Raw genomic sequence first — 26,021 nt, forward strand, 5'->3', positions numbered from 1 at the left:
TAGATGTCAACCATGCCAGGACAGTTTGACTCCTGTTCTGATCCGCTGACTGACATCTTCAAGTGATACAAACAGAGTCGTGTTACATTCTTTCCCACCTTATGACGTACAAACTTGTAAATGAGAGCGCTTTAGTGGAGCAGCGGCGAGGTTGTCATTGGGAATTTGTCAAGATCCTGGATTGTCTGCAGGAGAAATAGAAAACCAATGTCATTTAAATTCCGCCTTCAAGCCCGATACAGAGTAGGCCCATTTCAAGACCCGTCAGAGGGATTGGTAGCTGCCGTCCAATCGTATGATCATATCAGATGAAATTGTGGTTTGTCAGAAATCTGGTCAGCTCCGACATCAATCTTACGCAGTTGAAATAGAGTTGACAAACTCAAAGTGGATGGAATTACGTATATAAGCGTGTCGTAATGTGGTAGCAGTATATGAGGTACGATCTGCGAATAGATAAAAATCACCTGAGAATATACTGACTTGAATTAATGAGAATATTCATGCATTATAGATCAAACCAATTGGTCCCGCAGGTGTTGTGACCGGATGTAGTGATCCTGTCGTTCTCCCTCAAACCGTCAAAATGGCCTCCACCATAATCAGTGCCCAGAGACGCTGACTGGACTAACAAAACCCTCAGTACATGGTATGGTCATACGTATGCCTGATTAAAAATGACGTACATTTTACACACTAATTCACAATAAAACAACTAAATGATGTGACTTCTGGTAATGGTAATGGTAATGGTAATGGTAATGGTAATGGTAATGGTAATGGTAATGGTTTTATTTCATTTGAACATGCATCAGATTACAATTGATTGCATCCCATAATCAGTTCACAGTTCCACATGTCCAAAAGGAGTAGGAAGAAGCAAAGCTTATTAAATCCTACCCCTCCATCTGGTACTTTTACAATCAGTAACTGTTACATTTGTTCACTTCCTGCTTTCCATTATACAGTTTACTTTTACAATCAGTAACAGTTTTATTTGTTCACTTCCTGCTTTCCATAATACAGTTTACTTTTACAATCAGTAACTGTTTCATTTGTTCACTTCCTGCTTTCTATAATACAGTTTTTTTTTAATAATGTACCTTGTACCAAAGTAGGAGGTGATATGAGCATCCAATGCCATAATGGGTACCATAGTAAGTGTCAATATAGTGATATATATAGCACATCATGACTGGTTCAAGACTCTTCATTCTTGTATTTAGCAAACATCAACTGCTTGTATTGTTTCTTGAATTGTTGTGCATTGTTTGAGGGTCTTACTCAGTTCATTCCATAGTTTGATTCCACATACTGAAATGCTATGGCTTTTTTTAACGTAGTCCTAGCATATAAGTGTTTCAAATTTAGTTCTTCTGAATCTAAAGGGACAAGCGATGAGCTCCAAACTAATTCACTTTGTCACAACGTACCCCTGACTCTTTTGGAGTTGTGAATCCAGATCAAAGCACAAACAATCAAGAGAAGCGCATCGCTTTGTCGCTCCACTGTGTATTATATGTCTTCAGCGCTAAGCTTTTGTTCCTCGTTTCCTCTGCAGCAAAACATATCTTCCATATGCAGCTTGAGGACATGATTGCAGACACCTTAAATGCTAACATCTTTTCCTAGGATGGGGCTCTTAGGGGTAAAAGTGAATATGATGATAATTGCAGTGGAGTGTAGTCAGTGCCAGCAAAGCCTTCTCTGCTGCTATTACACTATCAGAAGCACTGACCTACATTTACAACTGAACTTATAGTATTTGCTCCATGAAAATGTATTCATTTATTCGTCATGTTGTTGTGTCTCTTGGCTGCACTGCTTCCAGCATGCGTAGTTTGATGTTTTGGTCCAATCAGATTTCAGCTTGTTTATGTTGCCGTGCAAATGGAGCTGTTTCTTTAATCTATGAGATTTCAGACAACATTTTTCCGTTCTATGATTGGTTGATTAGAGAAAACAGTTCGACAATGCAAGTTATAATTGTTATTTTGCATTTTGTATATTTTTGTATTTTTGTATATTTTTTGTATAATTGCGACTTTGGGCAAAACACTTCGCCCACCTTGGCTTCAGGGCTGCTCACACTGATGTATGAAAGTTTAGCAGCCACGTTCCTGTCAGACTACCCCAGAACAGCTGTGTCCACAGATGTAGAATACCACCACTAGTGCGTGAAGGAGGAATGAATGAATAATAGGTTCATTATGAAGCTCTATATAAAAACTAATCCGTTATTATTATTATTATTAAGAAATGGAAGAAGTCAGTTAATTCGCCACCTGCCACCGGATAATTGGTACCGTCATCATAAAAGTGCATTATTTAAATTCTGGCCGCTACCCCTCATGCATAATTTGCTGCATGATGAGATGTAATGGCTCACAAGAGCAGTCTATGTCATGTTTTCATAACTAAACAGACAGTGTGCCTTGGTATTTCTAAGCGTGTCGCTTTAAAATGAACCAAGTTCATTGGTTTCAAATTGTGTAATATTTGATGCAGTGTAAATGTTTACACTTACTTCAGCTAATCAGTCAGCAGCTGAAATCCGCAAGCCCCATTCCTTCAGCCGCCATAGCGTACACACACATGTCGGGTGTGTTTTTGTGTGTGGAAGTTGGCTGATATTATCCTTTCATGTCAAACTCAAAGACGTCTGAAGTGTGCCTGGATCTCACATCCAGCTGGGGGACAGATCTCCTTCCTGCTTGACAGCTGGACCGGTCTGGGAACACCTATAGGGCAGAGCTGGAAACGGCACCACGGCCCAAGCGTTGGCCAGCAAATGTCTGGGATTGTTCTCATCCCTGCCCGTTTAAACGCCGTGATTTATTCCCGCCTCGAGACCTTTGAAAGAGTCATTTAAATTCATGTTGCATTCCATAGGTCTTCTGATGGCATTTTGAATGTTGCTTTTCTATGTGCTACAGCAGCATGACCATGACATGAATAAATACGTCGTAAAATAATAATAATAAAAATGCCAAATGAAAATACCATTCAACATAACGGCATTAAGATAGTAAAAAAAAAAAAACTAAACACAGGAAATATATGAAATAAATATTTGATGGTAATTTCCACATTTTAAATTAATAATTAAATATTTTAATGTTCAATTCACTTGACTTTTTAGTTATTGAATTTGAGCACAAAAATGTCCATAAAATGTGTGTGGACATATTTATTTTATTTTATTTTATTTTATTTTATTTTATTTTATTTTATTTTATTTTATTTTATTTTATTTTATTTTATTTTATTTTATTTTATTTTATTTTATTTTATTTTATTTTATTTTATTTTATTTTATTTTATTTTATTTATTTTATATATAAAATAGGATGAGACAATTAATGTAGCATATAAATGTTACCATTTATATATAACGCCATTCAACATAACGCCATTAAAATAGTAAAAAAATAGCTAAACACAGGATATATATGAAATAAATATTTGATGGTAATGTCCACATTTTAAATTAATAATAAAATATTTTAATGTTAAATTCACTTAACTTTTTTGTTCTTGAATTTGAGCACAAAAATGTCCATAAAATGTGTGTATATATTATATTATATTATATTATATTATATTATATTATATTATATTATATTATATTATATTATATTATATTATATTATATTATATTATATTATATTATATTATATTATATTATATTATATTATATTTAAATTTATTTTATTTTATTTTATTTTATTTTATTTTATTTTATTTTATTTTATTTTATTTTATTTTATTTTATATATAAAATAGGATGAGACAATTAATGTAGCATATAAATGTTACCATTTATATATAACGCCATTCAACATAACGCCATTAAAATAGTAAAAAAAATAGCTAAACACAGGATATATATGAAATAAATATTTGATGGTAATGTCCACATTTTAAATTAATAATAAAATATTTTAATGTTAAATTCACGTAACTTTTTTGTTCTTGAATTTGAGCACAAAAATGTCCATAAAATGTGTGTGTATATATTATATTATATTATATTATATTATATTATATTATATTATATTATATTATATTATATTATATTATATTATATTATATTATATTATATTATATTATATTATATTATATTATATTATATAGTATAGTATAGTATGAGACAATTAATGTAGCATATAAATGTTATACAATATTGTAATTGTAATACAATGATCACGTCATACATGATATAATGATATCATAATAATATAATAATCTTTTTTTTTTCTTAATATTGTCGCTTTGTTCTTGTAAAATTACTGCTGAGTTTTCCATTTTCTCTGCTGTTGTTTTTTTAGGGAGTATGATAATAGAATATATATATAAATATATATAATATAAAATATATATAATAAAAAAAAATATATATATATATAATATATTTATACATATATATATATTTCTCATTAAATTCTATTTAATGTGTGCTTCAAATGGCCCCAGGCTGCACTTTAGACACTAGTGATGAAAAGAGTGAACGGGTCCCACACCCACATACAGGATATAAATCCCTTATCAGTCTAGGACCGGTTGACTAAATATTATTGCAGTTAATCAAAGCCATTAAACATACAGCGCACACTTCCAAGAGAGTCATATACAATCTACTACAAAAACATCACCCTGGCTACATAACAAGAGATGTTATAACCGAGATCATCGCCTTGCAACTCTCCAAAATCAATGTTTTCTTCTTCTCGTGGTTACAAACAGGAGAACAAATGGGGTCATCTTGACACACTTCAGCAGTGATTTTGCAACAGTTCATATTTTCAAATGTGCTCAACAGCAGTCGTATTATAATGATGATGATGATGAGTGGCATACAGAAATGCTCCATTTTTCTTTTTGCTAATTCAAACACCCTGGGAGACACGCCGGGGGTTCAAAAACAAATTCCTGCTACATAACAGAGTCATGCCATTATTGAGGCGTACTGTCATTAGCTGTTGAGTTCTTTTCAGTGATGGATATTGTATATTAGTCAGGACAAACAGTACTGTACAGCTTGCTATGGATGGTTTGTTGTGACATGACTGAGAATAAAAAAAGTGTGACAAAAGATCAGCCGTGCCTCAAAGTAACATCAAATCTATTCTCTTGCTGCCGCGTGGAGCTAAACTCTTACACCAGGCGGTCACTAATCCAATCACAAACACGATCTGTGGCCTTTTGCTGAAAGGCTCCCTATCTGCAGAAGCATTAGAGCGCATAAATGGTGCAAATGGAATGATTCGACGGTGGTGGGTGCAATGGGGGGGGGAGTCGTCACAATTGCTATGTTAAGCAAAACGAAATAATTAATAGTTGGGAATGAATATACCGGATTCAATTTAGTGCATCTTTAGGGCTGCTGGATTGGATAAATTGTGCCATGTCTGTTTTGAGGAGAGGCTTTGCGGATGCACGACTGGATGGATTTGTCTGTTGAAGTCACCGTGTTTTTCTACGTAGAGGTGACCTCCATGTGACATGACGAATGTTGCTGGCTGCACGGGAGAGCGTTTCCCATCACTGGGCTACATTATTGACGAGCTGTCTTCGGGTCTGTATTGTTCTTCAAAAGTTTCACTCAGAAGGGAAGTTTCAGCATTTCAGCATTTTACAGAAATGGTAACTCAGCAAAACATGTTCTTCATTCAACTTCATTCGTTTTAAATAGTTAACCGTGAATAGTGAAAAAAATAACTAAACACAGGAAATACATGAAATAAATATTTGATGGTAATTTCCACATTTTAAATTAATAATTAAATATTTTAATGTTCAATTCACTTGACTTTTTAGTTCTTGAATTTGAACACAAAAATGTCCATAAAAGTATGTATATATATGTGTATATATATATATATATATATATATATATATATATATATATATATATATATATATATTAATTCATTTCATAAAAACTTAATTTTTATTCATAAAAATGTGTGTATATATATATATATTCATTCATTCCTTCATTTTCTACCGCTTATCCTCACAAGGGTCGCGGAGGTGCTGGAGCCTATTCCAGCTGTCTTCGGGCGAGAAGCGGGGTACACCCTGGACTGGTGGCCAGCCAATCACAGGGCACATATAGACAAACAACCATTCACACTCACATTCATACCTATGGACAATTTGGAGTCGCCAATTAACCTAGCATGTTTTTGGAATGTGGGAGGAAACCGGAGTGCCCGGAGAGAACATGCAAACTCCACACAGAGATGGCCGAGGGTGGAATTGAACTCGGGTCTCCTAGCTGCGAGGCCTGCACGCTAACCACTTGTCTTCCGTGCAGCCGGAAGTTTTTTCAGCAGTTTACAAAAAAATGATGAATGTAAAAAATAAAAAAACGTGTGTCTATAGAGATTCCTGTTTACGCGGCCCAGTGGTTGGGTACCCCTGATTTAGAGTCTCCAGTCAAGCCAACATATACTGTATGTAGGGACCGTGGCAGGAAATTGGAGTACCAGAAGAAAACCCTCGTGCACTGGTGTCGCCATGCTGTCCAACATATTTATGCCTTTCTTTGAAATTTATTGTGAGTTGTAAAGGAGGCCACCAGTTGTATAGATTCTGCACATTCCATGACTCTGACACAGACTAGGAAGACTAGAAGAAGAAGAAAAACTCCAGTTCATAAAAATATTTTTCACCTTCAATAATGAACTAAGCCTCATGTTGTCCCCGAGTGACTGTAGCAGATCAACATAGCGGCGTGCTTGCCACTCTACACAGTGTTTTTGAATGCCAGAAGATCGCATTGCATGACATGCTTAAAACTCCATCTCAGCTATAAATAACCACGGCTGGGACACCCCTACATGTAAATGTATTTCAGGGGTGTAAGCATTTTTAACCTTAAAAATTATTAAATAAAATGAGCATTAATGGGCATACCTTTTTCAAATTTGCCATTAATCCAGGGGTGTCCAGAGTGCAGGTTGGGGGCTATATTCGGCCCGCCGCTGTTTTTTTTTATTGGCTCGTAACATATGACATTTTTTTGGCAAAATTGTTAAAAATTGTTTTACAATAATACAATTAAGATGTTAATATTCATAAACATAAAGAAAATATTAATTTGCTATTAATAGTAATTTTTTGTGAATAACGTATGTTGATGTTTTTTTGAATATTTTTTTAAAGTCATGTTATTTTTAAAGTTGTGTTATGAGAAATAAATGTTCCAAAAACAAAATGCAAAGAAAGTCATAAGTATGAGAAGAATATTTAAGAGAAGAAGGTCGCAATAGTTGGAAAATAAAAAAAGAGTAGCAGAAATGAAAAAAACCTGAACCCTAATTCTAAAATAAAGCCAAAATATTAGGAGAAAAAAAACTTTTCTAATGAAAGAAAAAGTTTCCATTTTAGGGGAATCAACTCTTAATATTCTGAAGAAAAAACATTAAAGAAAAAATTATATATTTTCTAAAGTCATAATATAACAAACAAAAAACTACAAGTTGTAGTTTTTGGTGATGTTGGGGGAAATGTATAATGTTTTGTCAATAATGTCTAAAAGATCTAGGAACAAAGTTATAATATGATTTTTTTAGGAAGATTATTTAAAAGAAGAAAGTCATAATAGTTGGAAAATAAAAAAGGAATAGCTGAAAGGAAAAAAACCCCAACTCTAATTCTAAAATAAAGCCAAAATATTAAGAGAAAAAAATTTTCATTTTAGGGGAATCAACTCTTAATATTCTGAAGAAAAATAAAGTTGTTTTAGTAGATGCATAGAGTTCTAACATTAAATAAAAAATTAAATAATTTAATTTAAAAAGTCGTAATATGACAAACATAAAACATCTGAAGTTGTAATTTTTGGTGATGTTGGGGGAAAAGTATAGTGTTATGGCAATAATGTCAAAATCTAACACAATCTAACAAAATCTAAAGTTATAAAATGATTTTTTAAGGAAGATTATTTACACAAAAAAAGGATAAATTTAAAAAAAATACACAAAAATCTGAAAAAATAACATATTTTAATGTGCATTAATTAGTAAAAAAAGAAAGAACGGGAAAAAAAGTTGTAATACAACAAATGTATGTATTTTTCAAAAATGTTCACAGATAAAGGTTTTGGTTGTCAGTAAGGATGGTCATTGGACTTCACTGTTAACCCTTCTACTCATATGTCATGTGCCCTTTCCTCTAACGTGTCTTAGGTCCTTACAAGCGGTGCATTTTAAAACACTTCCATTGGGCTACTTTAGTTGTCCACCTTCAAGGACTATGCATCCTCATAATAACCTAGCAAGCCTCCATTGGGGGCTTGTCCAGTTCAGGCTATACTGTACAAATTAGTTGTCTCTTCATTTCTTGTGCAGCATTATGAGCAATCTAAACAACTTCTGCATTCAACGTCCTGCTGGGAAGTTTTCTTGTTACAAAAACTTAGTCATTGATTTTAAGGAAAACGTTGTGTTGTGTTTCAAAGGGTGGTAAAACAACATTGCCAGTAGAACCCATGACTGTGTATGGTGTTGCAGCCATGCAAAAAAAAAAAAAAAAAAAGTGAAAACCACGAAAGTCCCCCACTGACCCAAATCTATTTGTGCTGAGGTCAAATAATCTTCATTTGCCATCTAAATCATGATTATTTCATATCATGCAACTCACCTTGATGTACCGTAGTTTCATTGGGAGCCCTGCACAACATTCCCAATTGAGGTCTTTTGTTGCTGCAAAATAATACAAAGCAGCTTACTACTACTACTCAATAAAGCAGTCAACTTTATTCCTTTTTTACCAGCAGGCAAGCTGAAAGAGGTCTTTCATCACACAGTGCTGTATAATATTTCAACCAACATATCGTGTTGTACAGACACAATCAATGCATGGCTGCTTTGATCAGATGCAGGCCTCATGCTGACGACTTGCTATGTGCTGCTTTGCCTCGCAGTCATCACTACCTTCTTCTTGTTTTTAGGTGTTCTTGAAAAAAACGTGGAAGGGGAAGCAGAAGCTCTCACTAAGGCTAAGACCCTCTACAAGTCCTGTACCAATGAGAGTGAGTAAGCGACTTTGAGTGTTTTGCCGTTAAAGATTCCAGGTTATGCACAATTCTAGAAACTGCTTGGATGAGGTTGGGGTCAACATGGAGTCTCGTGAAGTTTGTGCCCTGTGCGTAACCAGTGACCAGTTCAGGGCGTACCCAACGTCAGCTAGGAAAGGCTCCAGATCACCTGTAACCCTGAACATGACAAGTATAGAAAAAAGGAATAATATAGTACTGTCATTTTTGTTTAAATTTGAAGAGAAAAAGATTTGTACATATAAAGCCGCACTCTATTGTTACATTATGTTACACATAATGATGTTTTTAAACTTTTTATCCATAAATACTTTTTTCCCAAAAAAGTACCTTTTAACATAACAAGTTATAGTGAGCATAAGATGACTAGTTAAACACTACATAACAATGAGTGTAAGATGTCTAGTTGAGGCTGCACGGTGGCCGAGTGGTTAGCGCGCAGACCTCACAGCTAGGAGATCCGAGTTCAATTCCACCCTCGGCCATCTCTGTGTGGAGTTTGCATGTTCTCCCCGTGCATGCGTGGATTTTCTCCGGGTACTCCGGTTTCCTCCCACATTCCAAAAACATGCTAGGTTAATTGGCGACTCCAAATTGTCCATAGGTATGAATGTGAGTGTGAATGGTTGTTTGTCTATATGTGCCCTGTGATTGGCTGGCGACCAGTCCAGGGTGTACCCCGCCTCTCGCTAGAAGACAGCTGGGATAGGCTCCAGCACCCCCCGCGACCCTCGTGAGGAAAAGCGGTAGAAAATGAATGAATGTCTAGTTGAACAGTTGCTTACCGTCCTCCTCCTCCTGGGGACTAAAACCACTCAGGTTGTCTTGACAAGCATCACAACTCTTATATTTTTTTCATCACACACTTTGTCAGTCTCTCTCTTTCATTGTCACTCTTCATTGTCTAAAGCAGAAGTGGGCAAACTTTTTGACTCGCGAGCCGCATTGATTTAACAAAATTGACGGGTGGTCAGACTATATATTTTACAGGTAACACTCCACCTGGAATTATTACATCTGTAAAAGTGTCATGCAATCTGCTACATGTGTTTGTTTACCTTTTTTCAGGAGCACTTTGTAAACAGCAAATAACCAAATTGCTACTTAAACCAATAAAAATGTTGGCTCAAGCTCAAGTTTAAATGAAATACTTATACGGACAGAACGGGCGGGTCGTATTAAAACACTTGGCGGGCCGTAGTTTGCCCACCCCTGGTCTAGAGGCAAATTAGCCATGTAGTTTGAAATAACGGTAACTGCTATCTTCAAAGGTTTAATTGAGAAAAGAGGGGGTGCACCTTTGCTGAATATGCTCCCCGATGTGTTCGAGTGGCCCATGGCTGTCGACAACTGGGACACCGACTATGGTAAAATACTTAATAATGTTATTAAGCAAATTTTATCCAGAGCTTTGTACATATTCTAAATGTGTGTGTGTGTGTGTGTTTTTTGTTAGGTACAACATGGAGATTAGAGGACGTCATCGCAAAGTTGAATGTGAAATATACACGTGAACTCCTGGTTGTTATGTTTGTGTCTACCGATGACAAGGACTCCAAATCACACATCATTCATGTAGGTGTGCAATAATAATAAGCAAGAACTCTCTTCTGTATTCCCGCCTCGTCTTTCAGCACTTCCAGATAAAATGGGAGTTCTGATTGCTTTGACTTATACAAATAAATGGGAGTGTTTTTCCTTTTGGCAGTTTGACCAGCAGAGCAGCCTGGGCCTCTGGACCAGATCTCACTATGCTTGTAACGGATCCTACGAAGAGGTGGGTGGAAAGTTTGCATGATAATGATTTTTATTTTATTTGGTGTCAAAAATCAGTATCATGCTCTCATTTGGGCCTGAATCGCCTATTCTGAAGCCCCTTTCTCACTGCTGAATGTTGTACCTTTGTAGCCTTGAGGGTGAAATTAATCTGAGTTGCAAGCATGAATTAAAATGTGAAAAACTAAAAGAAATAGCAGCAACAGTCTTGTAGTCTTTAGTGAAATTGTGGCAAAATTTGACTGCCCATTTTCCCTCCGTCTCTAGCGTATACATACTCTCTAACTATGTAGCAATGTTCTTTCATCACCCATCTTCGTCACTTCCTGTCCTCTACTCAGAACATATTCACTGCAACACAAATGCAAATTATATTATAATTATAACAGGGTCTCAAACTCAATTTACCTGGGGGCCACTGGAGCTAGGGTCTGGGCAAGGCTGGGCCGCATCAGGTTTTCCAAAAAAAAAAAAAATAAAAAAGCATTTATTAAAAACAAAAAAATTGATAAACTTTGCTTTGGTTCCGATTTTCTACAATAAAAGCTCTGATAAAACATTCCACTGTTCTCAAATATCTTACTTTTTATTTTTCTACACAAAATAAGATGAAAAATAAATAAACAAATCAAGAATAAAGAAAATTAAATCAATAAGTAATAAATAAATCTAATAATAATAATAATAAAACGGCAAATAATAAAAACTTAAGAAACCACATATAGTTGGTGGGTAGACAAATGATTTTTTTCAGATTAAAATGAACAAAGCATTATTAGAGCCCTGTAGACATGACAAAACACGACTATAGTCACATTTATACTCTTTTTATTTACAACATATTGCGCAACTGCAGGGTCTTGAGACACATGCTAACTCGCAAACTAGAGAGCTAGCGACCTAAACAGTAGCCTCCAAGTTTTTTCCTTTAAACTTAAAAAGCCAAAAACTTACCACTTCCACACAGATAGGGAGGATAACTATTAACAGTTATTTAACCTTTAACATGAACATTAATCAAACGTAATCATTTTTTCTGGGTACATGATACCATACAGCATCCATATCAAACTTGCGCGGGCCGCACTAACATTAAACTTTCATATCAAGGCGGGGGCCTCAAACTAGTATCCTGCGGGCCACATTTGGCCCGCGGGCCGCGTGTTTGAGACCCCTGATTTAGAAGATCATAAGCAGGTTGTATATGCCATAACTATGAAAATATTCCATTTCTAAAGAAGGAATTCTACTTTGCGGATACTCACTTCTTAACCAGCTAACCACGATAAATGAGGGATGACTATACGTCACAAAAAAAACCCACACACACTAATAGGGTGTTTCAAAAAAGCCTCTGCCACATAAAAAGGCAGGCCCCAGGAGACAACATGAAGGAATATGTTTGTTAAGTGTCCATCTGTAATTACACAACATAGCCTAATTACATTCTGTTGATACATACAACTCAGGTAAATGATGGCTCACAGTGTGCAGATCTGGGTTCAAATCTTTGTTGGAACATCTGTGTCAAGTTTGCATCTTCTCCTTGTGCTTGCGTTGGTTTTCCCTGGGCTTGCTGGCTTCCTCTCACATCCCTCAAATCTGATCACAGCATAGCCGGTCGTATCACTTGGGAATGTTCTGTAATAATAAGTAATAATTGTGTTATATAATAGCAGTTGAGGCAGCAGTGGTAGTCAGGATACCGCTTTAAGTGATGATGATGGTGGCTGGGTTTGCTTGATGAGATGAGGAGTATTACAAGTGCAGCAGGCATTTTGATGAGCTGGTATCGTGGAGACCGGGATTTTTATGTTTTATGTAATTTGAACATGCATCAGATTACAATTGAATGCATCACAAAATCAGTTCACAGTTCCACATGTCCAAAAGGAGTAGGAAGAAGCAAAGCTTATTAAATCCTACCCCTCCATCTGGTACTTTTACAATCAGTAACTGTTACATTTGTTCACTTCCTGCTTTCCTAATATAATTTTTTTTGTCACATACCAAAGTAGGAGGTGATATGAGCATCCAATGACATAATGTGTGTCACGGTTGGCTTGCGAGCTTAGCGATGCGACCCCAGGATGCAGAGAGCAGGACCAAAAATGTAGGCAAAAGGGATTTAATGGTGTTTAAGCGATGTAGCCAGCAACTACAGGCAAACCAAAAACAAAGACAATGAAGCCACAAACGAAAAGAGCACACACCTGAACTAAATAGGGAGTGGAAATTAGAGACAGGTGTGTGAACTGAGTCAGAGAGCAGAAGGGAGAAGTAGAAAGGAAGTTGAACCAAAATAAGGGCATGAAAACCGAACTGAGGCAAAAAAGGAAACTGTCAGGAGCTGTAAAGGAGCTGTCACGAGAGGGTGACGCCCACATCGTGACAGTACCCCCCCCTTAAGGACGGATCCCAGACGTCCAAAAAGTCCACAGACAAAGAGGGATGGGAGGCGGGTTGCTGGCCGGACCTCTCCGGAGGTCGGCCAGGGTGGCAAGGCCACGCAGGAGGGCGGCCCGCAGGGTGAGCAGCCCGAAGGGAACCGGGCTCCTTTGGAGGATGGCCATGACGGCAGGCCCAGCAGAAGCCATGGGTGGACCCCTCTGGGGGCCGCGCAGGGTGGTGGGCCTGGCCGGGGAGGCCCGCCCGCCGTGGAAGAGGTGGCGCCGGAGGAGGCGGCTGAGGCGACGGCGTGGCGTCCCGCCGTGGAAGAAGTGGCGCCGGAGGAGGCGGCTGAGACGACGGCGTGGCGTCCCGCCGTGGAAGAGGTGGCGCCGGAGGAGGCGGCTGCGGCGACGGCGTGGCGTCCCGCCGTGGAAGAGGTGGCGCCGGAGGAGGCGGCTGCGGCGACGGCGTGGCGTCCCGCCGTGGAAGAGGTGGCGCCGGAGGAGGCGGCTGCGGCGACGGCGTGGCGTCTTGCCGTGGAAGAGGTGGCGCCGGAGGAGGCGGCGGCGGCGTGGCATCCCACCGTGGAAGAGGTAGCGCCGGAGGAGGCGGAGGCGGCGTGGCGTCCCGCCGTGGAAGAGGTAGCGCCGGAGGAGGCGGCGGCGTGGCGTCCCGCCGTGGAAGAGGTAGCGCCGGAGGAGGCGGCGGTGGCGTGGCATCCCGCCGTGGAAGAGGTAGCGCCGGAGGAGGCGGCGGCGGCGGCGTGGCGTCCCGCCGTGGAAGAGGTAGCGCCGGAGGAGGCGGCGGCGGCGTGGCGTCCCGCCGTGGAAGAGGTAGCGCCGGAGGAGGCGGCGGCGGCGTGGCGTCCCACCGTGGAAGAGGTGGCCCCGGAGGAGGCGGCGGCGGCGTGGCGTCCCACCGTGGAAGAGGTGGCGCCGGAACACGAGGAACGGACTCTCGGTCTTGGCTGGACTGTGGAGCAGAGGAACAGCACAGTGAGTCTTGGCCGAGAGGTAACCGACCGGACAGCACATCCCGGCCAGCTGGAAGAACCGGTTGCGCTGGCGGTCCGGCGGGCTGTTCCTCATCAGGCGACCAGCTGAGGGCATCATCCCTACACCCCTCGGACAGGGTGTGATGTGCGTCCTCCAACGCACGGCTGGTCATACTAGCCCCCCCTTCCGAAGGCGGATTCCAGACGCCGTATGCTGCTGGATGTGGAACCAGGGACGGGAGGAGGGGGACCTGGAGGAGGGTCTTGAGTTCAGCCCGCTCTGCTGCCCGGACCAGGTCTAGAAGGGACCTCAGGCGGGGTTTGGGCTTGGGAGGGGTCTGGAGTATCAAGCCACTGGACAGGAGAGCCAGGGGATGCTGCGGCTTGGGGCTGCGCGGCTTGGGCACAGGAGGAATCCGGGGAGTCACGCAGCTTGGCACGGGAGCCGGGGTTTGGGAACCCTTGGGGCTGCGTGGTTTGTGCACAGGAGGAATCTGGGCCGTCACGCAGCTTGGCACGGGAGCCGGGGTTTGGGAACCCTTGAGGCTGCGTGGCTTTGGCACAGGAGGGGAACGTGCGCCGTGGTCCTCTTCGTGTTGCATGGGAGGCAACGGGGATTCCGAAGAGGGAGGCGGCTGGGGCTCAGCGGGCTGTCGTAACGGGGGCACCATCAATAGTGGTGTGATGGGCCGGCACTCAGCGACAGCGTGGGGGGTTAATTCCGCCTTGGCATGGCATGGCGTGGAGGAAGGGGGTGCCCTCACCTTACAGCCACGTGAACCCTTTGCAGAGGTCGGCCGAGACATGCGTCGGCGTCGTGGTCGGATAGGCTTGTCCATTGCGGGTCCCGAATACACCCACGCCATGGGGATAAGCGTGCCGTCCGGCCCCCAAACCATATCCTCCAGCTCCTCCGGGGTAAACATGGCTGATTCCTTCTCCATGGCCTTCAAGATCTGCCAAGTCCAGAAATCGCTCTCCGCGAGGTTGTCTTGTGGTGGCTTCATTCTGTCACGGTTGGCTTGCGAGCTTAGCGATGCGACCCCAGGATGCAGAGAGCAGGACCAAAAATGTAGGCAAAAGGGATTTAATGGTGTTTAAGCGATGTAGCCAGCAACTACAGGCAAACCAAAAACAAAGACAATGAAGCCACAAACGAAAAGAGCACACACCTGAACTAAATAGGGAGTGGAAATTAGAGACAGGTGTGTGAACTGAGTCAGAGAGCAGAAGGGAGAAGTAGAAAGGAAGTTGAACCAAAATAAGGGCATGAAAACCGAACTGAGGCAAAAAAGGAAACTAAAGGAGCTGTCACGAGAGGGTGACGCCCACATCGTGACAATGTGTACCATAGTAAGTGTCAATATAGTGATATATATAGCACATCATGACTGGTTCAAGACTCTTCATCCTTGTATTTAGCAAACATCAACTGCTTGTATTGTTTCTTGAATTGGCTCATCGTTGTGCATTGTTTGACTTCCTTACTCAATCCATTCCATAGTTTGATTCCACATACTGAAATGCTATGGCTTTTTAACGTAGTCCTAGCATATAAGTGTTTCAAATGTAGTTCTTCCCTGAGATCATATTTCTCCTCTCTTGTAGAGAAGTATTGGATAACATTTTTAGGTAATTGGTTATTTTTAGCCTTATGCATTATTTTAGCTGTTTGAAGATGAACTATATCAGCAAGTATTTGTGATTTTAGAAATTAGGAGTTAGTATGTTCTCTGTAGGCGGCATTATGAATTATCCTTACTGACCTTTTTTGCAGTACATTTAGTGAGTGAAGATTGCTTTTATAGTTATTACCCCATATTTCCACACAATAAGGAAGATATGGTAGAACCAGAGAACCATGCTAGCAGACATGTAATACAAATACCTTGAAGTGCCGAAGAACTTATTTTTCTTGCAAACATTAACTTGCACTCTTTGCTACGTAAGACATGAAAGCCCCATCTCTCAACCACAACAGGAAGCGGAAAACCCCCATCCCTTGCGCCCACCCCTCCGGGTAGCAACCCCTCCCCTATCGATCGTTCCGGGGTGAATTATGTCCCAGTAACCTACAACTACACAAGCCCCCCCAGAAGCCGTGAGTGCGGGGACAACCACACAGCCCCGCCGTGTGCGCACTGCTTGCGGCAGGGGAGAAGTGTATGGTGAAGGGGACAAGATTGTCCACGCGGGGGTCGGCACGCTTGGCCCGGTAGGGGGCGCCTTGCCCGGGAGCGGGGGCCTACCCCGGCGAGGGGGCTATTATTTTAGCTGTTTGAAGATGAACTATATCAGCAAGTTGAAGTATTTGTGATTTTAGAAATTAGGAGTTAGTATGTTCTCTGTAGGCGGCATTATGAATTATCCTTACTGACCTTTTTTGCAGTACATTTAGCAAGTGAAGATTGCTTATAGTTATTAGCCCATATTTCTACACAATAAGTAAGCCTTGACCGTAAAAGGACAATGGTGGAAAAAGCAATTCAACTTGCATTTTTTTGGTTGCATCTCCAACCAGATGTGTGTGATTGGCACACGTACACTTCGCTCTGACTCTACATGACTTGAGCTTGGGGTTTTAAATTTTCTTTTTTGATTACCACTCAGAAGCAATCAATCACATTCATCTTAACAGCAGCCGCATGTTTGTCCGTGCTTAACTCCAGTCCAGTCTGGTTGAACATAAATCAGTAAGCAGTCTCCTTCACGCTCACTCCATGCTAAGCTGTGACTGTCATGAACGCTGACTACTTCACAGGCATGTCGGGCCTACGAGCAGTTCATGTTTGACCTGGTGAAGCTGATCCGCAGCGACCGGGGTCTGTCCTTCAACGAGACACTGGTCAGGGAGGAAATGACACGAGTAACCGACCTGGAGCGAGACATTGCCAATGTAAGCGCCACTCATCACTCACACACGCCAATGGCAACTCGGGTCTGAGACGAGAGAGATGTCTCGCTCATTTCCCAGCTTTGCACTACATTGACCTTGTATTTGGGCTACTAAAAGCTGCTCTTGTCTTTGAGTTTACCGATGCCAGTCTTTGGACCGGGTGCGGTGCACAGCGAGCTGTTGACCCGTCTGATCCTCTGATCCTCGCACCATTGATTTTTGCCAAACATCAACAGATTTTTCTCGTTTGTCAGTCTGTCCTGATCTACGCTCTTACATCCCTGTGCTACACTGCTAGCATTCACAAAACCGTTCTCTCTGAAAACTCTACACATCTCAAGGACTCCAGGGATCGTTATTTGTTGTTCCTGGACCTGCACGGCAGTTGTGCTCAGGGGATTAAACCAAGTTTTGACCTCTGTCTATTCTTCTCTAAGGCTATTGAGTCTGTAGAGTACCGCAGCGATCCAAAGTTGCGTTACCACAAGATGGAACTCGGGGATATGAATGCCAATTTCACCCTTGAAATTGAATCACAGGTAAATACCAGTTGTAAAAAAAAAAACAAACAACCTTACACCTTTCTATTCTCCTGATCATGTATTATTCTCCATGTCTGCGCTCCTCCTGAAGGTATTCAACTGGACTTATTTTGTGGCTAAAATAATGAATACAGTCAACATCACCGTGAATGACACCGAGAAGGTCATAAACTTCTGCCCTGACTATTACAGAAGCCTTAAGATAATCTTGGCCAAATACACCAAGAGGTATGTAACAATAGTGAATTAATTATGTTCCCTTTTGTTGTTTTATATAACACTCTTTCTCTTTCACAGAGATTTGCAGAACTACCTGGTGTGGCGTGTTGCTATGAACATGGTGATGCGCCTAAGCACGGCATACAGGGATACAGAAAAAGTATTCAGAAAGGTACCGCACAAACAGAACAGACAGTGTACGTGCGACAGATGTTTTAAAAATGCAACGATTTGAGGAACGCCAAAAATCGCACAACTAAAAAATGTTATGTCTGGTTGTGATCAAGGCTTTGATCTCCTCTGCTGTAATCTATTCATTTGATATTGTCCACAATACCAATCTTGTACAAGGTCAAGGTCTACAACGAATGTATTGATATTTAGGGATCCAGATTTTCTGTGTCAGAGCCTTCCTGCTGTGCTAACCACTGCCTGCTACCTCTTCCCAAATGCAGTGTAGGTTTTTTTTTCTTAGAGGATTTTTTTTTCCGCTTACTTTTCATCAATCGCATGACAGGTTTAGATTAGTTTTTACGTCAAATGCCCTTTCTGACGCAAGTCTGGCCAGCAAACGAACCCATGCCCTCTGCCATGAGAGTCAGAAGCATGGACCATTACACCACCAGGGATTTTTTTTTTCCCCTGCCTTTGTGGAATGCTGGTTGTAAAATAAATGAAGCGTCCTCTTCTCCAACAGGTCAGGTCGAGCTGGCAGCACAGGTATGCTAAATTCCCCAGCAGATATCCGTTGAGACATGACACACAAAAAAAAAAAGACCAATTCGAAAGAAAAGTTATCGTCAATTCAAGGTGGAATGAACTGGAAATGAGGTGTACACGTGTGCCTCAAAGGGGAAGGGATTCCTTACGTATAAGGGTGTCCAAACTTTTCCCACCGAGGGACAACATAGCCAAAGATGAAAGGATGCCACTTGATATTTTGTCAAATATGCTAAGAAGTTATATATACTGCAAAAAAAGCTTTGTCATATTCATGAAAAAGCCTATTATTTTATTAATATAAAGTTTGTTTTTTGCTTTTTTATTTTTTAATATTTTCCAAATATTTCAACATTTTTTAAACAATATTTTATTAAATTAAATTTCCCCAACCTAATTTTCCCCAAATTTTGTTTTGTATAGTACAGCTTAAGGCGGCACGGCGGTCGAGTGGTTAGCGCGCAGACCTCACAGCTAGGAGACTAGGGTTCAATTCCACCCTTTTCTCCGGGTACTCCGGTTTCCTCCCACATTCCAAAAACATGCTAGGTTAATTGGCAACTCCAAATTGTCCATAGGTATGAATGTGAGTGTGAATGGTTGTTTGTCTATATGTGCCCTGTGATTGGCTGGCGACCAGTCCAGGGTGTACCCCGCCTCTCGCCCGAAAAAGACAGCTGGGATAGGCTCCAGCACCCCCGCGACCCTCGTGAGGAAAAGCGGTAGAAAATGAATGAATGAATGAAAGTTTGGTTTTTGCTTTTTTTTTATATATTTTCCAAATATTTCAACTTTTTTTTAACAATACATTATTAAATTAAATAAAATTTCCCCAACCTAATTTTCCCCCCAATTTTTTTTGTATAATACAACGTAAAAAAATTGCATATTTTTTCTTTACGATTGCAACTTTATGCTGCTAACTAAAATGACATTATTTTTCCTCATAATAGTTCCAGTTTATTCTCATGAAATTGCGACTTTCTTTATTTTTTCTTATATTACAACATTATTCTCAAAAAATTACGACTTTATCTTGTTAGATTACAACTTTTGTTTTTTTTTCTCTTCATATTTTGACTTTATTCTTGTAAAGTTACTGCTTGCTTTTATTAGTTTTCATTATACATTTAGAATGTACCAGAGGCAGCAGGACAAAGAGTACATTTTATACCTGTTGGACGACAATTGTTAATGGGATGGGACCCTAAAAGATTACCTCGGAGTCCAATATTCAGCACTTGGGAGTACAATAGTGGACCTTGACTCCTATCTTTTTCTGAAAACTGCCGACCATTCAGGGTATGAATGGAGGTGTGCAAAAATATGTGATGTGGGCCTCATTTCTTTCCCTGCAGGTTCTGTACGGCGTGACATCCGAGACAGTGGCGTGGCGATTTTGTACGGTTTACGTCAACAATAACATGGATAATGCAGTAGGACGACTGTATGTGCAGGAGGCTTTCTCCAAAAACAGCAAAATACTGGTATGTACTTTGGGTACACAGAGATACTCCATACAATTTGATATTATGAGCATTTTGCCTGGCTTCTTTAGACAGCACACTAGTTGAGACCGACAACGCCTTTGCTGCTGGCGCCAATGTAGTGCACTCTATTTTGCTTCAACGGCTTCAAGATGTGATTAATCAACAATCAATTTTGCCCATCCCTCGTCCCTTCACAGTGTGTCGAACATGCACTTTTTTCTCACCCACGGTGTAAATCCTTGGGGGGGGGGGTTGTGAGTGTGTGTGTGTATGTGGTTGAGTCAAACTGTGTACTCACATCACGGTGTGTGTCCGTGACAGTGTGCATTTGTCAAAATGACACACCGTAAATTTCTGTCATCTCCTGGAGCCTTTCCCACTCTAGCATGTGGAACTGTGTGTAAATGTCTTAACTCTGTGAGTGTGTGTGTGTGTGTGCGTGATTTCCTCTACCGCCACCTCCGACCACATGTTTGTAGCGGTCCCACAGTCCCTCAGATTGATTTCCAAAACTGGTTTCTCGTCTACTGAACCTCACTCACAAGTTAGTCATGTAAAGCGAAATAGAGGCACTGCTTTGCTTCAGCACCTTTACAATGTGTTCCTTTGTTTCAACATGTCACCATCATGTCATAACCAATGTTGTGTGAAAAATCACAGCATATAATAATAAGGCATCCAGTACAGCAGCATATGTGTACAACGTCAGTGCAAGATGGCAACACTCCAGCACTGGCACTGCCTGCAGCGACCCAAGTTAATTCAGCCTAAGTCGTTACTGGAATGACAACAGGCAAGGAGTTTGGATTATGTGGACGTGGTTTGGAGAAACAATATAATTGGCACGATGATAACAACGAGCAAGATTGTTGTTCAAACATCTCTACGACTCCTACGACTGTATTCTATTTAATAATACTGAATCTTACTTCGCGGACATTCACTCATCGTGTCCAGTCTGGAACCAATTAACTGTGATAAATGAGGGACAACAGTATTCATAAAGATTATAACAATAATAATAACACGGGCTAGCTGTAATCCACTCAACAAGCGTCAGTTCCTGTCCTCCACATATCCGGAACTCATTTATTGAAAAACACAAGCTTTGATACCGTCTTAAATGTCTTATGTTATCTTATTTCATATCTAATATATAGGGCAGGGCTGCACGGTGTTCGAGTGGTTAGCGCGCAGACCTCACAGTTAGGAGACTAGGGTTCAATTCCACCCTCGGCCATATCTGTGAATGGTTGTGTGAATGGTTGTTTGTCCTCCCACATTCCAAAAACATGCTAGGATAATTGGCGACTCCAAATTGTCCATAAGTATGAATGTGAGTGTGAATGGTTGTTTGTCTATATGTGCCCTGTGATTGGCTGGCGACCAGTCCAGGGTGTACCATGCCTCTCGCCCGAAGACAGCTGGCATAGGCTCCAGCACCCCCTTGTGAGGATAAGCGGGAAAAAACGAATGAATAAATGAATAAATATATAGGGCAATAGGAGTGTAAAAATGACTATAGGGCTGTTATCTCATGTCCGCAGGTTTCTAACAATAATAAAAACAGTATTTGGACGGTTGTAAAAAGGTTTTCTGTGGTGTAACTATGCAAATATTCATATACTATGCTTTGAATGTTCATAAATAAGAAATCCTACCAAGTAACCAATTAACTGCATTAAACAAGGGATTACTGAATATATACATATATACACATATATAGTATATACGTTGCTGTAAATATACATCTTTCCACGCACACCTCTGAATGTGACTTTACACTATTATCTTAAACCTGTTGGAAAAATCGAGACAAAGACACACACGCATTTCAGTTAAAGTCCAAACTGAAATGCTAACATAAAGGATTGCCTTAATCTACGTATGTTAAGATGTCAGTGGTTTTCAATGGGAAATGTTTGTCCTTGAGAATAAATGTGTCGCTTTGACCTTGTAGGCTAATTGCCTAGAAATGGCTAGAAAATGTAAACAAAATGGCACAAAAGATGCAGAATTATCAATGCTACTTGGTCAAGATGCTACACGCCAAGCTAATAATTACAAGCTAATAACTACAGTATAGCTATTGTACGCTCGTATTTAGTTAATTATAGGGATCGACCGATGTAGTTTTTTTTGGGGGGGCGATACCGTTTTTTTCCCATCAGCCTTAGCCGATGGCCGATTTTGCTTGGGCCGATATTTGTGGCCGATACTGCTTTTGCTCCCTCAATTTCCATGAAAAAAGACAATGATAACAAATATTCCAGGTCTCAAGTTTAAAGAAATATTTATTGAAATGTTAACACTGTAGCGTGCAGACCTCACAGCTAGGAGATCCGAGTTCAATTCCACCCTCGGCCATCTCTGTGTGGAGTTTGCATGTTCTCCCCGTGCATGCGTGGGTTTTCTCCGGGTACTCCGGTTTCCTCCCACATTCCAAAAACATGCTAGGTTAATTGGCGACTCCAAATTGTCCATAGGTATGAATGTGAGTGTGAATGGTTGTTTGTCTATATGTGCCCTGTGATTGGCTGGCGACCAGTCCAGGGTGTACCCCGCCTCTCGCCCGAAGACAGCTGGAATAGGCTCCAGCACCCCCCGCTACCCTCGTGAGGAAAAAGCGGTAGAAAATGAATGAATGAATGTTAACACTGAACACAGTAGGATTAAGCTTTCTTGAACACACATTTAAACGGCATTATCAACTTTAAAAGGAGTAAATATTCAACTACGTGCAAAACATTTCTGTCGTCGTTTAAGTTTTATCTAGCATCGATGTGATGACTGCTTCTCCGCAGTGTGACTAGTAATACTTTAATATATTAATATTGCAGTGAAGTCTCGTTATAGCGATATCGGTTATAACGAATTACTACTTATTACGATACTATTTTCATTTCCCGGCAAATTTCTAGTCTTTCATGATATAATTAATTTTGTTAGTACGATACGCGGTTATTATGATAATCCGGTTACTACGATGCCCTTTTCATCTCCCGCCAGCCAATTTGGTCTGCTTATATCGATACAAAAGCAGCTTAAATCAATCTTTGCTTAAGGATTTCAATATTTCAATACCAAAAAAGACTTCCTGGTTTACAGGTCATGCTCAACCTGCCCCACATAGCTGGCCAAACACATGCCTGTGTGGGAACCAGGAACCAGGAAGTGCGGGAATCGGTGTGTGTGCTGTGCTCTGGTGGTGGAAGTGTGAAAAATAATGTTGACTGGAAGCAGCCGTTCGCCGTGTTCTTTTTTGGTATTGAAATCCTTAAGCAAAGATTGATTAAGGACATTGCTCGACATTGTTCTATAGTATAGAACAATGTCGAGTGCATTATTGCCCACTTTTAATGCAGTTCGGCGCAGGATCGGATATATGGATAGTCCGGTTATATCGGTATTTTTTCCTACTCCCGAGAATATCGATATAACAAGACTTTACTGTATAATGTAGTACTAATAAACTTACCATGGATGGGTGAAGGTCCAGTTTCATCTTTATGTTTGTGAAAGGCATGTTAATGCCACTTTTATTGTACCCCAACTCTTTGAAACACAATAAAGCACTTCACCTCTCAATAACAATGACAAACAATGAAAATACAGGTTTTGAAATGCAAACATACCATCTCTTAATAGTGTTGGATTTAGCTTACTTATTCGGACTGATCAAGTCAAAATGTTCCTCTTTCTAGCTGGCTCCATATCATCTCTCTCTGAATTCCAAACTAACGTAACCGTAGTAACCAAACCGTCCAAACCATCGACAAACACTATCCACACGCTCAACTGAGTGACCGTAAATATCACGGCAAATTCGGAATCCTTTCCCGAATCCGTCACGTGGTACAGCCGGGCAGCGAGGCTTTGGACGTCATCAATTCCGGCCCCTCCCCCCAATGAATCAAGCCTCGATACACGCTTTGAAGCCCCGCCACCTCTTGTAACGTCACTAATTTTAACTAAGTTTAACTGGTAGAAACTAATTAAAAGTTGAAAACGTTGTTTTCTTATGAGTTGTGATTCACCAGTGGGGGCAGGGTACCGCGACTGAGTGTGTTGCAGGGTCCTCCGGCAACAAAAAGCTGCCCGGCGGATGCCTGACTGAAAATCATGCAGCGGAAAAATACATCGGCGAACCCACGCGCGTATCGGCCGATACCGATTCAAGTAAATAGTTAATTTTATATAACAGATTCCTGCCATTACTACTGACTTCACAGCCTTCTAATTGAACCGATTTCACACTTTATGTTGGGAAAGACAAAACGCCTCCACCATTGAAAGCAATGCAAACGCCCAGTGAATGTCAACCAACAGTCAATAAGCTATGATAATGGACATTTGCGGCATGAATATATGTCCTGTTATTACACTATGTGGCCCTATGACAAAATGTGGCGCTATTATGATCTCCTCATGAGAACATTTACATTTAGCACTGAGGTCTGAAATAAATTCCTCATAATATTTCCAATTTATTCTCATGAAATTGCAACCTTCTGCTACTGTATTTATTTTCCAACTTTACTGCTTGTAAATGTTCTTTAAAATGTTTTAATATTGTGACTTTATTCTTGTAGCATTAGAACTTTTTCCACAACCTAATTCTTTACATTCTGTTTCTCACACTATTACGTTCTTTTATTCTTTAATATTTATTTGTTTATGCTCCTCAAGATATTATTTTTTCTTATATTATAACATTATTCTAAAAAAAATCTTGTTAGATTAAACTTTTTTTCTCTTCATATTTTGACTTTATTCTTGTAAAGTTACTGCTGGCTTTTATTAGTTTGTGAAATTGTACTTTTAAATGTACCAGAGGCAGCAGGAGAAAGAGTACATTTTATACCTGTTGGGCGACAATTGTTAATGGGATGGGACCCCAAAAGATTACGTTGGAGTCCAATATTTAGCTGTTATTACACTATGTGGCCCTATGACAAAATGTGGCGCTATTATGATCTCCTCATGAGAACATTCACATTTAGCACCGTGGTCTGAAATAGACGCGGTAAATCAGCGGCTTATCTTTGACGTGCTTTAGATGGAGGAGATGATTAAAGAGATTCAGGACATGTTCATCAGGAACCTCCATGAACTGACCTGGATGGATCCCGAAACCAAGAAAGCGGCCGAGCGAAAGGTATTGGTGACAAGGGTGTGGAGATTTAACATGGTGAATATAAGATTACAGTATGTACTTTAACCTCCAGGCTCGAGCTATCAAAGAACAAATCGGCTACTCTGAGGACATCATGAACGACCAATACCTCAACGACGCGTACAAAGATGTGAGTGTGTATCAAATATGTGCTTTTGCATTTATGTAAGATGGCACACAATGGCTTTATTGTGGATAAATATCATTCTTGTGAAAAATGTGGGCTCTCTGTAATAACACTGGCTGCTGAGAGATACACGGTGCTTATCGAGCCTGATCTTCTCTGGCTGTGTGTTGGTGTTAGCTGCACTACAGTGAGGAGGAGTTCTTTGAAAACAGCCTGCACACCCTGGAGTACATGCAGAGGAAACGCCTGGAGAAACTCAGACAGAAAGCCAACAAAGACGAGTGAGCACTCATTAATTTGGCTCTTCAATGATTACTGTACCATTACTGTGGTTGAATCTTTGCCAATGTTTCATATTCATAACACTGACAGGAGCACGGACCTCTGCCATTACACAACAATACAAAATTTTAAGTCAGGGTCAGAATTCAAATCATGATCCCGTTAAGCAAAGTTATATTTGCGGAGTTACAGTACATTGGCGAAACAACCAAGTGTTGGTTTTGGCAGCCAGTATATTTTTAGTCTGTGTCTGTTGGACAAAATGCCTCTCTATATGTTATAGTATTAGCTCAAAGCTCAAAATGTTTTAGTCCATGAAAACTAAAAATGTTTTGTCATTT

General features: G+C 40.5%; 1 protein-coding gene across 2 annotated transcripts in view; it reads left to right on the forward strand.

The window, feature by feature from the left end:
• LOC131134323 (neprilysin-like) overlaps nt 1-26,021 on the forward strand; it is a 54,801-nt gene that overhangs the window by 21,783 nt on the left and 6,997 nt on the right. For both annotated transcript variants that reach the window (XM_058079458.2, XM_058079460.2), the window contains exons 5-16: nt 8,963-9,043; nt 10,339-10,434; nt 10,524-10,642; nt 10,776-10,844; nt 16,990-17,124; nt 17,562-17,663; nt 17,758-17,894; nt 17,964-18,057; nt 19,964-20,092; nt 25,155-25,253; nt 25,324-25,401; nt 25,576-25,679. In XM_058079458.2, the coding sequence (XP_057935441.2) occupies nt 8,963-9,043; nt 10,339-10,434; nt 10,524-10,642; nt 10,776-10,844; nt 16,990-17,124; nt 17,562-17,663; nt 17,758-17,894; nt 17,964-18,057; nt 19,964-20,092; nt 25,155-25,253; nt 25,324-25,401; nt 25,576-25,679 (1,243 nt within the window). The remainder of the gene's footprint in view (nt 1-8,962; nt 9,044-10,338; nt 10,435-10,523; nt 10,643-10,775; nt 10,845-16,989; nt 17,125-17,561; nt 17,664-17,757; nt 17,895-17,963; nt 18,058-19,963; nt 20,093-25,154; nt 25,254-25,323; nt 25,402-25,575; nt 25,680-26,021) is intronic.

The sequence above is a fragment of the Doryrhamphus excisus genome, linkage group LG8 (genome assembly GCF_037039965.1).
Source record: "Doryrhamphus excisus strain RoL-2023G ecotype Guam linkage group LG8, RoL_Dexc_Guam_v1.1, whole genome shotgun sequence".
Classification (NCBI taxonomy): domain Eukaryota; kingdom Metazoa; phylum Chordata; class Actinopteri; order Syngnathiformes; family Syngnathidae; genus Doryrhamphus; species Doryrhamphus excisus.